Source organism: Etheostoma spectabile, chromosome 10 (genome assembly GCF_008692095.1).
Source record: "Etheostoma spectabile isolate EspeVRDwgs_2016 chromosome 10, UIUC_Espe_1.0, whole genome shotgun sequence".
NCBI lineage: Eukaryota > Metazoa > Chordata > Actinopteri > Perciformes > Percidae > Etheostoma > Etheostoma spectabile.
The window spans coordinates 24,714,940-24,734,480 of record NC_045742.1 but is presented as its reverse complement, the minus strand read 5'-3'; the positions used below and the strand labels follow the sequence as shown (position 1 = coordinate 24,734,480).

Genomic DNA, 19,541 nt, shown 5'->3' with positions numbered 1-19,541 from the left:
GCGCGGTCGCAAGGAGAGGCGTCCGCCAGTAACCTCGAATCGCGCAGGTTAGCGAGGGCCCTCCATCGCTGCTTGCAGCTTTAATTTATGAGTTTGACATTCCCCCACGTCTAGTGGATGTGCATCCAGATGTTGATGTTGAAGATTTCCTGTTTATATTGTGTTACATTGTGTGGCATTGTATAAGCTAACTACACAGTGAGACACATAGAAAACGGTACTGATTGTGATTACTGGAGCTCTGAAAAGTAGGTCTTGATTGGCACTTTTATTGTATGAGAGTAGACGCATAGGTAGCTGGCTCCCACAACTAAGCTTCTAGTTTACCTTATAAGCCTCTCCTTGTAAAGATTTTTAGTTTGCAACAGGCACGTGAAACTGCACCTACTACTCTCTACGTTTCGAATATGTCTAAAACAAAGGGCAAACAAGATAAAGAGGCCTCTTCTTCTTTGGTCACGTTAGCAAAACTTAGCAAGGGCGACCATATTTTGATTTCCAAAAAAGAGGACACTTGACAAAAAAGCATGTTCTTTAATTGAAGACAATTAAAGAACATGCTTTATAATGCCTCAATGGTATAAAAATAACTAATGTAATAAAATAACAATATATAACAAAATAATAGCTCTTTTCAAATAAATAAATACGAAATAATGTTCTAAATATGACCTATTCTGTATCAGCTTCAAAATCCAGCTTCAACTAAATAGCTCTTAAAACCTTTTCAATGTAATAAGATAAGGTTTTTGGTGTCCATGTGAGCTTTGAAATTTCCAGCACCAGCATTAGACACTGAAACAAATATGCTAGCTTTGCACACGGTGCATTCTGCCTCCCACTTGTCCCGACCAGGATGGTACGTGGAATTTTTTTTTTGCAGTTCAACTATGAAGCTGCACTTACACTTCAGCATTTTATATTCAATGCTGCTTCCTGTCTGATCTGCTCCCTGAATGTGCTCCCTGTCTGTCCCCCCGGACAGTATGTAAAAAGTGGACATGTCCGGGCAAAATAAGACGTTTGTTCACCCTAACTTAGCTCTCTATTAGAAGAGTACAGCAAGGCACTATCTGCAGACTTTAAGTCATCTTTTGAGGCATTGACAACCACGCTGAATGGCTTGTACTCAACTGTTACAGACCATGGACAGTGGATCAGCTCTTTGGAAGACAATTTTAATAAGGTGGACGGTTGTCTCCAACAGCTAAAAGAAGCGTACGTGCTCTACTCCAACGAGACAACGCGTTGCTCAAAATGATCTAGCCGACCTGGGGGGACGCAGTAGGCGCCAAAACATCAGGATTATCGGCTTGCTTGAGTCAATTGAGGGGTCACGACCAACCGCATACTTTTCCCACCTACCGGTGGATGTCTTTGGTAAAGATGTCCTCTCTTCACCCACTGAGCTTGATTGTGCCCATCGAAGTCTTGCACCCAAACCTGTTACTGGTGATAGGCCACAACCTGTCATCATACGCCTCCATCTCTTCCAAGTTAAGGACCTACTCATCCGTGAGGCTCGCAAACGGGGTGACCTGTTCTACAAGGAGCACAAGATTTGACTCTACGAAGACTACAGCACCGACATGCTGAAGCAACAAGCAGAGTACAAAAACTACATGGCAGAACTTTACAAGCGCGGGTACAAACCAGCTCTTCTATATCCAGCCGAGCTCCGTATTACCCTCCCCAGCGGTCTGTTGAAGACATGGTCAGTCTGTTTCGGAGGCTGACAAGTTTGTACAGAACTTAACCAAAAAAATAAGCCAGTGGACCCTTACACAAATCTATGCAAACTGAACAGGATTGTTAATGCCTTCAACATGTGCGAAGGCGAGGTGTTCTCTTTGCAGTTTAGTCCTGTTTTCCAACAATATAATGTTAGTTATGCGCTAACGGTGGGTTCAGATTAACGTGATGCTGGATATTTGGGTCTGTATTGAGACACCTTCCGAAACGTTATCTGCAGAGGCCTATTGTAAGACACTCATGTTCCACTGTTTACTCGTATTTTCTTCAGGTGTTCAAAAGCAGACGTGTTCAAAATAACATCTGCAAATACCTGTTGCACTAGTTGCTGCTTTTCTATTGGTTTTTAAGAGGCAATGTTTCCCTTGATGTCTATTAAGTTGTGGGATCAGCTCGTTAGATTTGAGGAAGTAACAAATTATACTGATCAGTGAATCAGTGAGTTTCATGCTGCTGCTGCTGTTCCTTGCAGCAGCATGAGGTCGCGTGGGCGGAGAGTGGTGTGTTCTTGTCACTGTTTTGTAAGTTTTCTTTTATTGTGCGTTTTTTAGTGTATTTTTCTATTATTTTTGTGCTACTGCTATGATTCACATTGTTAGACCCAAACAGGGGATTTATCTCCTCTCTCTTGCACTGAGTTGTGAGCGGGGATGGGCGGGGACATTCATAGAGGCAACATCTCCACCCACACAGTCAATCCCATCATATGATGACTAGTACAGTTTCCTTCTCTGCACCAAGTGCTGCTATTCGATTTACTAGTTGGAATGTTAAAGGCCTCAACTCTCTTTTTAAGTGCAACAAAGTGATTAACCATCTTAAAACCCTTAACACTAAAATAGCCTTTTTACAAGAGACTCACCTTTTGCCATTGGATCATGTTAAACTTTATAGCGGTTGGATGGGCCATCTTTATCACTCCCCATTTTTGAACAAGGCACGCAGGGGGGGGCAATTCTGATTCATAAATCAATCCCCTTCTTGACCCCCTGCTTGATCGATTTTCTAACAGGCCTTGTGTTCAGTCTAAAATCATCTAAAATTATCTAAAATTATCCAGCTATTCATGGGACAATACGCTGTCTCAGACGCCTGGCGCTTTTTAACCCTAACACCAAGCATTTCTCATTCTTCTCTCCTGTCCATGGCACATTCTCACGAATAGGTTTCTTTCTCATTGATAATAAGCTCCTCTCCTCTGTCACGTCGTGTTCCTACAATCCCATTGTAATTTCAGACCATGCAACTGTGGTCATGGATGTCTCCTTCCCAGGCAGGTCTCTTTCCCGCTCTCCCTGGCACTTTAATTTGCGGTTACTTTCTGACACCAATTTTATTAGCACAATTAAATATCATATTGATCTTTTCATATTTACTAATATCAATCCAGATAGCTAGTCATGTAAAGTTTACTTAAGAGGTGAAATAATATCTTACTCTGCCTATCAGACAAAGATTGCTGGGAAAAAAAAAATCTTGTGTGTGTATGAATGTTACTAAGAATTGATACTTTGTAAACCATGTTAAGAATTTGTTGTAGGCCTACTTTGTTATACTGTTGTCTTGTCATTCTTGTAGATCTAATCGTTACTGTTTGTTTGTTATTTACCTGAAGTTGTTCCTGGTTATCTAAGGAAATTGTTTGAGGCATTCATAAATATATATATGTATACATGTGTATGTATATATTTGTATTCATGTATTTTTCCGAATGATTTGTATATGCGACCGGAAGATGTTTGCTAAATATGTTTGTGGTGTTTATAAATCCCATGTAGGATAGGACAAATGTTTGGCATGACACAGAAATAAAATTTAACTAACTAACTAACTATAAATGAAAAATAAATTTAAAAAATCCTTTTGTAAACCTGACATGTGTCAGTGTCTCGTTATTCTTGTTTTCATAGTAGAATGAAGCAGATAAGCAGTCACCATCAGCTAGTCTGTATTACAGCTTTTCTCTTTCCTCCCAACAATTGATTTAGCTTTTTCAGAGTATAAATTCATCCCATAGATGAAGGAGGATTTTTAAATTTATTTTTCTATTTATAGTTAGTTAAAAGTTCATAAAAACAACTGTAAGATAACGTTCCAGGAAGGTTAGCTGAAGGTTCCAAAATATTTTTACCTTTAGGGAACGTTCTGGGAAGGGTCCCTAAAGTTAATGTGTTTGCTGGGCAACATTGCGGAATGTATGCTTCTCGTGATTCATGTAGATACACACATGATCACCACCTCCACTTCATGAAGCAGGACTTCCGGCATATGACGTGTCTGCAGAACCGGATGCTGGTTGCTGCCCAGTGTGGATGTCAGATGTGTTAAAACTGCGAAGAGGACCAAGTTAGCTACCGTCTAAATTTTGGGTGAAGATTGGCCGGTGTGACGATGTTGCGGTGGCTGCTTGGGGCTGCACTGCTGGCTCGAGCGGCCGGATTCTACCTACCGGGTCTGGCACCCGTGAGCTTTTGTGAGCCTGGAAAAGACCAAGTTCCAGACTGCAAGGTAAACAAAACATGTCACAGATCACTGTGCAGCTGCTTGATGTTATAGCAAAGTAACTGAATAAAGCACTATTGAGTGCTCCCATTTAATAAATAGACAAGATGTATTGGAATGCAAAAGATTGGTTAGCTAGCTAACGTTAATACTTTATATACAGCTACATTATGTGAGGAAGCTAACGTTAGCAAAAACAAACAACAAAGCTAACGTGTAACGTTACTACCGTTTGATAACTAGCTAGTAGCTACAGAGCAAACTAACGTTTACTGTATAACGAGGTTAGCGAGCTACTTCAAGTCACTTCGTTCGCTGGACAGATGCTAGTAACAGATATTACCAGATTGTATGACGTTGTGACTCCTATGGTTCAGTTAGTATTTCAAAACTAGTCATACTCGCTGTAGGGCTGATACAGATTTGAACTGACTTAACATTAAATGATTAGAAATAATTTATTTTCTCACCCTACCTTTTATTTTATGGATACTTAAAAAATATTTGTACACTCATGTACACTTCAAAGTGCATATAGTGAATATTGTGAGGTGTTGGTTCTTGGTATTGAAATGTTAAATGCCATGTAAAATCAGACTGCACTGGTATTACTAGATTTGACTACATGTGATAGTCACCGGCCTCTAGCTTTTTCAAAAGCTTACAAAATACACATTTTTATATAAAGAGATTGAGTTAAAACCATTCAGACTGACTAGAAAAGTCATTCAGAACATACTTTAAAATGTCCCAACTTTTTAGCTAGAAAGAAACCTAGGCTAAATCTCTAATCCACACAGCACAATCCCTGAGTATTAGGCATTACCTTGTTTATTCTGCACCGGGGCTTGAACCCACAACCTTAGACACCAAGTCATGGCAAGTCATGATAATTTGCAGTCAGAAACCATACATGGCTTCACAGTTCACACTATGACTGAGGCAATCACCAGGGTTGGTTGTAAAGACAGATTTCATACTAGTGTGAAAAATTAATTTAGCAAGACAAAATTCTGAGAATTTGTGTACTCCATCTACACAACAGATATGGCAAAACTGATGTTTAAAAATACTCTATTCCCATTGACTGCAATAGCTTACATTAGGATAGAATTCAAAATATTGCCAAAAATAATTTTGTAATTTACCACACAAGATCCAAATTTTGTTTTATTTTTTTATAAACATTGGAGATTCAATTTGCGCAAATTTGCAGTAGTTGTTTACAGTACTGTTTACAATAAGAATCATTTTTTGATTATTCACAAATCTGGCTGTATTGTTTGTAGAGGACAGTCTGAAGATGCAGTGAAGCAATGTGGGTGTTAATTAAGCAAAATCTGTGGGAGGAGGTGTTATTAGTTTTATAGTTTTTGAGAAAAACAGAGTAATGGACATAATTCCTCGCAGCAAAACATTTCTGCTTAGTTGGGCCTACAATTTAGTGAAAGTTGCAAAGTGATACCATGTACGACTAATTTGTTATACATTTAAAAGAAATTAAACTAGAATCAAGAAATAATATCTAACAACATGAAAATAAAAGCCTGACAGGAGCATTCCTATTGTCTGCCTAATATGTGTCTGTCTGCTTTGTTTTATTCTAGTCAACCATTGAGCTGTTTGTGAACAGGTTGGATTCAGTGGAGTCTGTTCTGCCTTATGAATATACTGCGTAAGTGCCAAGTGCGTAACACTGTAACTGTGTTATTGTGATTTCCCCCAAAAATAGTTTTTGATATAAATACATTGTTTTTTCATCTAAACAGTGTAATAAATTGGTTATTGTCTGCTCTGTAAAAATGGTGTTTGGATTCATACATTCCAACTCATCATATTCAGAGTGTTCATTAAGTGATTTATTTAATAATGACTGTTGGAATGCACCTGCTGTGACATCAGAACATCAGACCTCTTGAAAATATTTCATGATCAAAAGTTTCAACAATGCATCAGCATTTGTCTTCTTTCATTCAAGTGGGGTCCAATTTCAGACGGAATTCCGAGAGTTTTAACAGTGTATCTGTACTAATGTAAACAGAGAGCCTCTTGTTTGAATGTCTCTCTATTATCTAGAAACCCTTGGCCCAGATAACAAGTTACTGCATGCAGTGTTCAGTGGGGAATAAAGGTGTTCTGCCCTAAACATTTTGAACAGTTGCTTTTTGATTATGCAGGTTTGACTTTTGCTCGGAGAAAACAATGAAACGTCCATCAGAAAATCTGGGCCAGGTTCTTTTTGGCGAGAGGATTGAACCCTCACCATACAAGGTACAACACAGAAACACACACACACACACACACTCACTTTCAGCAACAAACATTAAAACAGTAGCTCCGTTCACTGTTAATTGACCATGCAAACCGGATCCACAAACCTCATTACGTATAGTAAGGGTATTTAAAAAATAGATTTCTTGGTGTTATTTTAGACCACAAAACAATGATTGATGATGGCACAAATCATGTTTAAAGCAAGAAATAATCTACGTCTTGGAAAATTACAAAAAAATGTTTATTGAAATGCAGGTTGGGTATAATTGGAGAGAAGATCAAAACTTGTGAAAAACAACTTTAAAAAATATGTGCATATGTGTCTTTGGAATGGTTTGGAGCATGTGCTAAAACATTGCACAAACATTAAAAGGTTTACAAAGTTGGAAACAAACAATTTATTAAAAGGATATGAAGTTAAAGAGAGATTCATTGAATGTGAGTGTGGTTAAATATACTGACTGTACTGGGATGGGTGATTATAGAGTGATGGGTTGTTTGGTGCTAAATGTCAATATGGTGCTAAATTTCAATTGTTATCCAGCTATGAACATATACATACATATATATATATATATATATATATATATATATATATAAATATATTCCTATTTGTTTAGGTTTGAAGTTATTGGGTTCCCACAACTGTTGTGAGTGCTTAATGGGAAGTCATTAATTCATTCCCCCTGTGTTTTCTCATTATTACAAAGGGGCATATTAACATCTAATTGACCCAGACAGAGACTAAGACAGAGTCTGTATTATATATTGTATTCTTTTTTATGGGAAAGGAAAAGGTTTTAAATTTGACATTTTGAGCTTGCTTTTTTATGTCAAATGTAATTTCTTTATTTTGGCACTGTGGATAAATGTGTTGTTTATATGAATGATTGCAACAAAAACAACAACCAGTTGTTACAGTCCCAAAACACACACATACTAACTCCCTCCTGTGTGTCAGTTTGAGTTTAAGAAACCTGCAACGTGTCAGAAGGTGTGTACCCAAACCTACGACACCAGCAGCCCCCCAGACAAAGCCAAACTGGACTTCCTCAAGAAAGGCATGTTACTCAACTACCAGCATCACTGGTATGTATAATTCACTGACATACCAATATCATGAAGTGAAGGGAAATGGGTCTTAGAAGCTTGTACATACATCAAAAACACATAAACTGTGTGAAATTCTGATCAATCTTCACTTTGTTGAATAATAAAACAAATTTGATGAGCTTCAGTTGTCCTTATATGAGTATTTGTTTATTACAGCACAAAATCTGACTTCAGAGAAGGTCTCGGTGCATGGTGTTTATGTGGACACAGACATACCAAAAAATTGACAGCCATGTGTTGTGTGTGTTGTGTTTGTGTGTAGGATTGTGGATAACATGCCAGTCACCTGGTGCTATGATGTTGAAGATGGACAGAAGTTCTGTAATCCTGGTTTTCCTATTGGTTGTTACGTGACAGAAGCAGGTCGCCCCAAAGATGCCTGCGTGGTCAATGTGAGTGGGTCACACATGGACATACACACACCCTTTAACACTGTAAGTCACATTTTCATCAATTGAACATATATACAGTACAATAGGCCAGTAAGTCATGAGATCCAATTCTATAAAAAATATAATATAAAAAAGGATTATAACAATACTATACTTCAGAGTGGGACATTTATAATTTAGACAGGGAGTTCTGATACATAACATCAGTGAGATGTTGACTCGGGATCCCACGGTGAGGAAACCACTCACCAGTTAATAAACTTGGCAACATTGTTATTACAGATTACTCCGGACATTTTTCAATAAAATATATTCATAGATTTGGTTTATATCTGAAATATTTCCAAATACGTGATTTTGCTTTTGCTTTGACACCAAATCCTCTGCCACCATCTTTCCGGTCAACTTGCCGTTTGAACACGGCAGTGAGATCTGACGCTTGCTACTGCTATGACTCTGCTGCTGCTGTACGGAGTGGAGCAGACACTTTGAGCTAATAAATGATGAGTGCAGCTGTGCGTCGTTCCTGCTGGGTTTCAGAGGTGGAGCATTTTTGCCTGTCCGCATGAGCTAATCACCGCCACTCTAGACCAGGGCTTGATGCATGACCTAAACATCTGGATCGCCCCTTGGTGACTGGCTGCAGTATAGGTCATAAGCCCTGCCCCCTTCATGTTAGCCGATGGGACATGGGCCAAACTAAAATGTCAATGTAAATGTTACGTTTTTCCCAAAGATGGTTTCTTTCATTTTAGTTAGTTTTGATAATTTTAACCTTTTAACCTAAAATTGATGGCTGTAGACAGGAAAGGGGGGAGAGAGAGGGAAGACATGCAGCAATTGGCCGCAGTTTGGACTCGAACCTCGAGCCTCTTTATATAGGCGTCTGCTCTACCAGGTGAACTACCCAGGCACCCATAAGTTTGGTTTTTATTCTTTAAAAATGGAGTGAAACGTTACGATTGAAAGCTGTGTCGCGGCTCCACCGCCCAGTTACCACAGTGCTAGTCTATATCCACGACTTCCACTTGCCGGGTTGCTCCGGTGCTGCCTGAAATTCCACCAGATGCATGTCTTTTTGGCCGATGTCCGTTTCCTTCCACTTTCTTTGTATTGGAATTTTAAACTCTGGTCGACTTATAAGGACTATGGTTAATTGCTTCTCAGATCTCTGCAGGGTAAATCCAAACAGATAGCTAGACTATCTGTCCAATCTGAGTTTTTTCTTGTACTACTAAAACAAAAAGAAATGCCAATAAACCAGAGCACGTTTTTCTCCTATTCCGGAATGCTTTGTGGACTAAGGCAGACCCTCGTCCGCAGCACTGTGGAGGAAGGTCTGGCAAAGCAAGATTCTGGCACCAGAATTACTAGATGGCGGCGCCTTTTATCCTGGAAAATTTTGGTGTCACTTTTGTACAGAGGGAGAAAGTGGAGACCAACTTCAATCTTTTTTGACAGTCTATGCTCTAGACAGGCAAAACACTCCCAATGTGGTATGAAGCATAGAGGAGGACAGAGGAAAACCCAGTCAAAACTCAGCACACCTGCGCCCTGGTGTTAATAATACTATGTTTGTATTTTACAAATTAGTTTTTTTTATTTGATGAACATGGGAGCTGATCCACAAAATTAACTAAATGGGTTTGAATTCCAAAACAAAGAAAGGAAAATCAAAACGACAGGGGATGCGGTGTGCAAGTAATGTAGTCAGTGTATGTCCTAACACCTATATAACACCTATGCATATATGATCTAGATGTAAGTATCGCATTTGTCAGATTATTGTCATGACATATGTTTTTTTTTTTTTTTTTTTAAAGTGCCAATCCTGATGGAATTCATAATCTGTGGGTCAGATATGATAGGGGGTAGAACGGTATGCATCACTGTCTGCCACTTTGCCTTTTTTGATACTAGCACTTGTCCCAGTCGCCAAAGTCAGAATGGTTCATATCCTACACGTGGATGTAACTGTATAACTACAACATATTATTACTTTATATGTCTATACTTTAAACCTTTGTGTCTTGGTTTTGTTTTGCAGTCTAACTTTAATGAAAAGGATGCTTTTTACATCTTTAACCATGTGGACATCACCATCCATTACCACATCGTTGAGCATGAACAACTGGGAGCACGATTGGTTGCTGCCAAGATTGAACCTAAAAGGTAATGAATGGCAGTTTTAGCTAATATGGATCTATTATTTGGACCTGTCCTGAACCGGTTTACCGCTTTATACAGTATAAACTTTTTATAATTCATCCACCTGCCATACATTCCTGTCATACTGGTCATCTTCCCCCCTTTATATATTGCTTGCACTGGTTATATTGTTTCAGTTTTCTGGAACTCATACTGGATATTTAGTTTAATTTTCATATGCATATATATATATATATATATATATATATATATATATATATATATATAATCTATATTTTTTTTTTTTTTTTTAATTTTACTACACTTTGTGGTTTGGTTAAAGCTTAGTGTGTAACTTGTACCGCGCAGTCACAGAAGGCTTATATTATGTGGGCGTGCCGACGTGTTTTAATTACTTACAATTCCTCATGGGAGAGGCAGAAACTACGCATTATAGCTTTAAATTTGAGCCAGCTGTAGACCTTTTTACGGATATTAAAAGAGCTCTGGTGCTGTCTGCGACTAGTTGAATAGTGTGGTTTTAATTGGTGTTCTCGTCGGTTCTGCCTGTATTGTAATTAGATCAATTTTAAATTAGATAACTGGTGGACTTTGCTCCTTTGATCTATTTCTTTTGTCTCTCTTTCTCTGTCCAGCTATGAAAACCCTAATGACAGCCCTGATTGTACTGGAGGGCCAAAGTTCCTGAAAAATAAACAAACAGGAGTGTTCAACATCCCATACACCTACTCTATCAACTTTGTGGTTAGTACAATTGTATTGTCTCAGCATGCTAATGCTGTCCATCTTTTTGTCATGTGCTCTGCCTTGTTTAAACTTTCTTCTCTGTAGTGGGGGAACCAAAATTTGAAGCGTAATTACAATAATTGGTACAAAAGATGAAGTAGAGTAAACACACTCAACTTTGGGCTATCAGAAATAGTCAGTATGTACGTATACTAAGTAATGGAATTGGACTTCCTTTAATTCACCTTTTCCCCCCAAAAATGTTATTGTTTTACTTACTTGCACACACACACACACACACACACACACACGCACACACAGGAAAAGATGTGAGGTCTCCACCACTATAGAGTCTCTGATGCTTTGCTACCTCCTCTGCCTAGGCTACACACACACACACACACACACACACACACACACACACTCACACACTATTTACTACACTAAAGGTGTATAGTAACACCTCCCAATTTAACCACGGCCAAATCCTCTGGGGAATGCCTGAAGAGCCAATCAAAGTTGGGATGCCCAAAAGACCTCGGTAAAATTAGTAAAAATATTTTTTTTTTTTTTTTTTTTAATATTAGCTTTTAAGTTGCTTGTATTTAAGCACTAAATATAAGCTGAGAATACTAAGCCAAGTTACCACACTGGTGAGAGTAACGATCTAGTGCTGAAGAGGTGAACATCCCAGGTATATAAGTACTGCTGAGGTGAATCATGGAATGCGCTGCAGCTGTGCAAGTATCAGAGCAGGAATGAATGGCCATTGACCTAGTTTCCCTAAGCACACCCCTTTCCACGTCCAACTGGCTGTTGTACAAAAGTAGAACGAAGAAATCCAGGGTAATTGGAAAAGCGCAGCTTGACTTAGTGTGATTCCCTCATTGCGGTTTAATTGGTTGCACGTTTGCCAAGATTTAGTGATGTAGAAATGGAGAAGACACATTGTTCATACTTTATACAGAGTGGAAGTATGATTAGGTGAAACACATTATTTGTAAAAAAAAAAAAAAAATTTAAGAGAAAAACGAAACACAGGCGCTGTAATGAACAGCAAGAGGAAGCATGGCAGAAGATCGTGGACCGACTGAATGCCTAAGCAGAAGTAAGCAAAAGTAAGCAGAAAAGAATGTTACTCAGGAAACCAGTCTTCATAAAGCAATATAATAGTAACATGAATAATTATTAGTAATAGTCACAATATTAACTGCCTCTCCGGGGTCACCTTATTGTGGTGGAGAGGTTTGTGTGTCCCTATGAACCTGAGGGCTGTGTTGTCCGGAGCTTTGTACTCCTGGTAGGTTCTCCCATGGCAAAGGTCTGAGGTGAGGGGCCAGAAAACAAATGGTTCAAAACCCCCTATGAAACACAGAGAGAGAGAGATGGAGTGACCCTGCCCGGAGGAACCCCGGGGCTCGTCAGCGAGCTCCTGGTGGCCGGGTTTGCCAAGGAGCCCGACCCGGTGGAATGTCACCTCTATGTGGGGGAAAGAGCCGAAACTTGTGCGCGAGGTGGAGCGCTACCAGTTAGATCTGGTGGGGCTTACCTCTACGCACAGCCACAGTTCCGGAACCATGCTCCGGGAGAGGGGTTGGACTCTTTTCTACTCCGGAGTTGCCCAGGATGTGAGGCGCCAGGCGGGTGTGGGGATACTCACAAGGCCCTGGCTGAGCGCCGCTACTTGGAGTTTACCCCGGTGGACGAAAGGGTCGCCTCCCTACGCCTCCGGGTGGTTGGGGGGGGAACTGACTGTTTGTGCATATACACCAAACAAGAGTTTGGAGTATTCGGCGTCCTGTGTGGGGCTCCAGTGGGGTACTCACTGGAAAATGATGTAGATTCATGGAGAGGTGTGATTGGGAGGAACGGCCTCCCTAATCTAAACCAGGTGGTTTTGTGCAATGGCCCTCTGGTGGAGACTTAAACAACACAGACAGAAACACAGGGGAAAAGAGGAGAGAACACACCCACACACACAGGACGGGTTGAAAAACAGCTGACCCATAACAGTTGCTGCCTAAAGTGAAGCATCCAGCTTAAGTTAACTAAAATTAATGTAAAATCTGGTAGCTTAGCTAAATATACCATTGTAAATACTCACTCTGTTGTTGATCAACTTTAAATGTGTTGTAAATTGTGTCATTTCATAGTGGGCTCACTATATAATTCAAAGTGAGATTAGATTGGCAATATCACTGGTAATGGTCTGCTATTAAAACACCATATGGTACAGTCTGGTAGGTGTTCCAGGGCCCCTGATTGTTATTAGCCACTCTTAAAAGCAAAATTACACTGAATAGTTCAGATGTATTGAGAAGTGTGTGTGTGTGTGTGTGTGTGTGTGTGTGTGTGTGTGTGTGTGTGTGTTGTGTGTGTGTGTGGTGTGTGTGTGTGTGTGTGTGTGTGTGTGTGTGTGTGTGTGTGTGTGTGTGTGTGTGTGTGTGTGTGTGTGTGTGTGTGTGTGTGTGTGTGTGTGTGTGTGTGTGTGTGTGTGTGTGTGGGTGTGGGTGTGTAGGAAGACAAAAATATTCGTTGGGCATCTAGATGGGACTACATCCTGGAGTCAATGCCTCACACCAACATCCAGTGGTTCAGGTAAGACACACACACACTCCCCACAGCCCATGTTCATGCATATTCTGCTTGTGATGTTTGGTAATTCACAGACAAACAAACCAACATACGTTCCAATAGTAAATCCAGCATGCGATTAGTATTGTTTTTTTTATTATTTGAATTATATGCCCTAATGTCTGCTGACCCCTTGTCTCTAGGCATAGAGATAATCCACTTCAAATACTGAAACAACTGCAATAACAGCAATAATTAATTTGGCTTTGCTGTCTTTTATCCGCAGCATAATGAACTCGTTGGTGATCGTGTTGTTCCTGTCTGGAATGGTAGCCATGATCATGCTGAGGACTCTGCATAAAGATATCGCCAGATACAATCAGATGGACTCTGTTGTAAGTAGGCCTGGAATGGAATTCTTTTGTCTCGATTTGATTCTCTCATGATACATGGGTGCGATTCATTGTATTGCGATTTTCATTTATTGTGATTCTAGAAGTATTGCGATTTGATAGTATGGAGTATTGCGATTTTCTTTTCCTTCTTAACAAAACAAAAGAAAATATTTAGGTGAAATATTGGTTAAAAAAAAGAAGAAGAAAAAATATATATTTGCAAAAGAAACAATGATGTATTCGATTTTCTATTTGAGGTTCTCATCCTATCTCCTCATCCATCTTGTTTTCCAGGAGGATGCTCAGGAGGAGTTTGGGTGGAAGTTGGTCCATGGAGATGTTTTCCGTCCTCCCAGGAAGGGCATGCTGCTGTCTGTTTTTCTCGGCTCTGGAACCCAGATCTTCATTATGATCTTTGTCACCCTTTGTATGTCTTTTTAAAATCTTTTTTATCTTCAACAAACAAGTACCACCTGATAGTGACAATTAAGTAAAAAAAAGTGTAAAATGCAAATTAATCCAAACCTAGATACAAAACTGGCACAGGCGAGGAAAATACCAGCAGGTGTGACATTGCGTTTTTTGCCGTATACCAACATGACAATAGAGCCTAACATTTCACAAACCTTAATAACACAGCAACATTTTAAGTTGCTGTGTTAATGCGACTGCTCCGACTGGCTGATAATATGATGGACTAATGATTCAGTCATTCTTTACCAATCCAACTTTGAGTCAGGTAACATGGTCTATGGGGAAAAGGAATAAGGCTTTACTTCTGGAACCAGGAATGTCCAAAATAGCTCCTCCCACATTTCAACTCTATAAAAACAAAGGCATAAACAATTGGCTTAGTAATATTCCATGACACATCCATGGCCAGTCAGCACATCTCTGGTGTTCGGTGATGAAGCTGGACATTAAGATTGTCTGGAACACTGGGGTTGTCTTTGTTATTTTTTTATTATTTCTCTTGCAAGTAGAAGGAAACAGATTACCAAACAGTCTGCAAAAGTGTTCAAAGAACAGGATTACATAGAGGGTTCATGGATTAGCATGCAGGGGGAGGGAGGGGCTGTGTCCTTGATGGCAAAGCTGTTTATTATCAGTTATCAACAGGGGAACTCCACAAACAACTTCTTTAGTCGTACTTTTCCATGTTCTACACCAGAGACACAAATAATACCGTATTCGGTATTTAAGGTTTGCATAGTTGTTCTGTCTGAAGCGTACATGCAGTTACACATACCATTTTCAATACAGGGTTCTGTCCAGTCATGAAGAATTTTGTCCCTACCTTTTCCGTTTTGGTAAAATATTGTGTTTTCTATTTTGTTGTTTGGTCAAATTTAGTTGTGGGCCATAAAAATCACATATAAGCCAAAGTTTTATGATCAATATTTTTAAACTCAAATATAAATATTGGTATTGGTATAACAAAAATCCAGTATCAGTGGGGCTCTATAACTGCCTTACTCATCCTATCTTCAAATGTGTAACATGTAATAATGTAATCTCCCCCCTCACCAGTCTTTGCCTGTCTTGGGTTCCTCTCTCCGGCGAACCGGGGGGCTCTGATGACATGTGCTGTTGTTCTCTGGGTTCTTCTTGGAACTCCTGCTGGATATGTGGCTGCTCGCCTCTACAAATGTAAGTAAGAAAGGAAACAGGGTGGTGTTTTATGTTGGAAGGAAAAAGAATAATAAGAAACAATATTCCAGGTAAGATTGCACAACTGATTATTTTCATAATCCAGTTTAATTTGATTTCTATAAATGCTTTTTTTCTCTTTGTCTTTATGTTTGGTTAATTGTCAGCTTTTGGAGGCGAGAAGTGGAAGACCAACGTTCTGCTGACAGCCTTCCTCTGCCCAGGGTAAGACTATTATGGATCGCTCAAAGACTGAACATAATGCACACAACACCAGGATAGATGTTTACTGCAGGATGCAGTACTCCAGATGTTTACTAATACACAACCACTTGATTCCGCTCTCTTACTGAATAACTTCTCATCTAACATTTTCTCAGGGTGGTATTTGCAGATTTCTTTGTGATGAACTTGATCCTGTGGGGTGAAGGGTCTTCAGCAGCCATGCCATTTGGGACTCTGGTAGCAATATTGGCTCTTTGGTTTTGTATCTCAGTGCCACTTACCTTTATAGGAGCATACTTTGGCTTCAAGAAGACAGTAAGTAAATATAAACATACATTAATTACTCTAAACTAATGTGAGTAAACCAACAAGAATGTAAAGATGCTAACTGTGGTTCAAAATCTGATGCATGTGATTTTTAAAGAGCTCATATTATGCCTTTTGGCTTTTTCTGTATCCTTTATTGTGCTGTATACATTTTTGTGAAAAAATAAGTTTTGCGACACTTTGTAGCACACGTAATAATGCTTGCCTATCTGCTTGCATGGCCCACCCTCATAGGCAACTGCCTAGCTAGTAGTGCAGTGTATATGGAAAGTATTCACAGCGCTTCACTTTTTCCACATTTTGTTACAGCTTATTCCAAAATGGATAACATTTTTTCCCCCTCAAAATTCTACACATAATGACAACTTACAAAAGTTAGTTTGAGATTTTAAAAATTAAAAAAAACAAAGAAATCACTTGAACATAAGAAGTTGAAGCTTTTGCAATCAAAATTGAGCTCAAGTGCGTTCTGTTTCCACTGATCATTCTTCAGCTGTTTCTACAGCTCAATTGGAGTCCACCTGTGGTAAAGTCAGTTGATTGGCTTTGATTTGGAAAGGCACACTCCTGTCTGTAGAAGGTAAATATGCTGTATTTATATAGCGCTTTTCTAGTCTTAACAACTACTCAAAGCGCTTTTACATCATACAGGATACATTCACCCTTCACACACATTCACACACTGTGGCCGAGGCTGACGTACAAGGTGCCACCTGCTCATCAGATAAACACTCATACACATTCACACTCCAATGCGCAGCATCGGGGGCAACTTGGGGTTCAATGTCTTGCCTAAGGACACTTCGACATTTTGACAGTTGGTCAGTGCAAGTCAGACAAAACAAGCATGAAGTCGAAGGAATTGTCTGTAGACCTCCAAGACAGGATTGTCTCGAGGCATAGATCTGGGGAAAGGTACAGAAAAAATGTCTGCGGCTTTAAAGGTCCCAATGAGAACAGTGGCCTCTATCATCCGTAAATGGAAGAAGTTTGGAACCACGAGGACTCTTCCTAGATCTGGCCCTCCCTAAACCGAGTGATCAGGGGAGAAGTACTTTAGTTATGGAGGTGACTAATAACCCAATGGTCACTCTGACAGAGCTCCAGGGTTCCTCTGTGAAGAGAGGAGAACCTTCCAGAAGGACGACCATCGATCAGCACTCCACCAATCAGGCCTGGATGGTAGAGTGGCCAGAAAGAGGCACAGAGTTTCCCTTCGGGGATCAATAAAGTATTTCTGATTCTGACTACTTAGTAAAGGGCACAAGGCAGCCCACCTGGAGTTTGCCACCTGAAAGACTCAGACCATGAGAAACAAAATTCTCTGGTCTGATGAGACAAAGATCGCTTTATATTCCAGAAACCTGAGGCTGTTATTGCTTCCAAAGGTGCCACAACAAATTATTGAGAATAAGTGAATACTTATGTTCAAGTGATTTTCTTCATTTTTTTTATTTCTAATACATTTGCAAAAATCTTAAACTTAAACAAACTAAAACAGAGAGCCAACACACAGGGTGAAAAGAGTAGCTGCAGCAATGTGCAGTACAACAAATATATGGTCTTTTTTGAAAATGAAACCATGTAAACCGATTCTGGAACAACCTCAAAATACAATTTTATGAACCTGGAAATGAGCATAATATGGGCTCTTTAGATTGTTTTCTGAGTGACTATTTCAGGGTGTACCTATCTGAATGTTTGATTCTCTCTCTCTCTCTCCTTCTCTTTCTCCGCTGTGACTGATTGTTTAAGGGCATTGAGCACCCAGTGCGGACCAATCAGATTCCTCGCCAAGTCCCGGAGCAGTCATTCTACACAAAGCCTTTTCCTGGTATCATCATGGGAGGAATTCTACCCTTTGGATGCATATTTATTCAGCTTTTCTTCATATTAAACTCCATCTGGTGAGAATAAAGAAAGAATAATTATTCATAGAAAGCTAGAATGCTTCTTGCGACATCAGTCTTTGTTACTACCTTTCATTCCTACAAGTATGCAAAGCTGAGAACAGAGCTGTGGGGAGTTAGTTCCCTTCCCAGCCGTTGCGTTAAACTGCTGTTGGCTGGCCAACTTACTGTATTTTGTATTACTGTTTAAAGAAAACAAAACCAGTGTTTTCACAATATCTTTATGCTGACTTGCTTATATTAGTAAAGAAATATGATGAAAAATTATACAAAATTTGTTTCATTTAGCTTAAACCTTTTTTAATTACCAATGTGTAGTTAATTTATTTTACATAAATATTTTAATAGAAAATAATGACAATTCTTTCAAGAACTTCCAGTGGCTCAAATGAAACACCAAAATGTATCACTTCACAGGACACACCTGTTCACATGGGATTGTGCTTGATGTATTTTCCAAGTCCAAGGGTAGTTTTACTATACACTACTGTAGTTTTAGGCGGCTCTGGTGCAGGTTAAAAAAAAAAAAAAGTTATGTGCACACATGCATAGAAAAAAATAATTTTGAGCTGTGCATATTGGAGTCAAAGGTTTTTAAAGGGGGATTTTTGGAATATTTCCTTTTTGTCACTCCATTAATGGTAAAATACTGTCAATAGCCACTGGAAATCCATTTTTGGGTGTACATTGTTATATAAATCATGCTATGAATGATAGATGAACAAAATTACCTACAGTTTGGTGTAGGTAAGTGTTACTGAAGTGGGGATTTCTGGCTCCATGTCTGAGAACAAAACCTTTTGAAGATATGGATTAAAAAATTCATTCATTTTGAAGACACTACAGGTCAAATTATTTTTAGCTAACCAAAATAAATTTTATTTATAGTATCAAATCATAACAAGTTATCTCAGGACACTTAGGACTCAGGACACAAATACTGTAGGTCTAGACCACACAAGGACCACACAAGGTATCAAAATCATAACAAGTTATCTCAGGACACTTAGGACTCAGGACTCAGGACACAAATACTGTAGGTCTAGACCACACAAGGACCCAAATATCCCAGTAATTCCCCCAAGAGCAAGCATTTAGTGCAACAGTGGCAAGGAAAAAATCCTTTTAGGAAGAAACCTCGGACAGACCCAGGTTCTTGGTAGACAGTGTCTGACGGTTGGGGGTGTGATGAACAATGGCAATAATAGTCACAATAAAGATAATGGAACAATGACCAGAAATAGTAGTGTTTGTAGTTCATGGCATAGCAGGGCGTTACAGGACGTAGCAGGGCACAGCAGAGCATAGCAGGACGTAGCAGGGCACTGCAGAGCAGGGTGTAACAGGGCATAGCAGGGCACCGAGAAGGACCAGTGGGACAGGACTCCGGGAATAACTCCCCAGAGCTGGGTTAGTAACAAGCATTTCTGGGACGTGGATACACACAAATGGAAATGGAGAGGAGAGAGAGAAGCTCAGTGTTTCAAAGGAAGGAAGTCCCCTTATAGCATAATTAAGAGAGACAGGTTAAG

At 39.5% G+C, this 19,541-nt stretch overlaps 1 protein-coding gene across 1 annotated transcript in view; it reads left to right on the top strand.

Moving 5' to 3' along the window:
* Nucleotides 1–3,991: 3,991 nt before the first annotated feature.
* Nucleotides 3,992–19,541, top strand: part of tm9sf2 (transmembrane 9 superfamily member 2) — a 20,414-nt gene continuing 4,864 nt past the window's right edge. The window contains exons 1-14 of the mRNA XM_032527482.1: nt 3,992–4,260; nt 5,862–5,929; nt 6,432–6,525; nt 7,490–7,617; nt 7,904–8,033; nt 10,081–10,205; nt 10,838–10,946; nt 13,447–13,526; nt 13,789–13,897; nt 14,192–14,324; nt 15,428–15,547; nt 15,715–15,772; nt 15,928–16,087; nt 17,855–18,006. Of these exons, the coding sequence (XP_032383373.1) occupies nt 4,144–4,260; nt 5,862–5,929; nt 6,432–6,525; nt 7,490–7,617; nt 7,904–8,033; nt 10,081–10,205; nt 10,838–10,946; nt 13,447–13,526; nt 13,789–13,897; nt 14,192–14,324; nt 15,428–15,547; nt 15,715–15,772; nt 15,928–16,087; nt 17,855–18,006 (1,583 nt within the window). The 5' untranslated portion in view covers nt 3,992–4,143. The remainder of the gene's footprint in view (nt 4,261–5,861; nt 5,930–6,431; nt 6,526–7,489; nt 7,618–7,903; nt 8,034–10,080; nt 10,206–10,837; nt 10,947–13,446; nt 13,527–13,788; nt 13,898–14,191; nt 14,325–15,427; nt 15,548–15,714; nt 15,773–15,927; nt 16,088–17,854; nt 18,007–19,541) is intronic.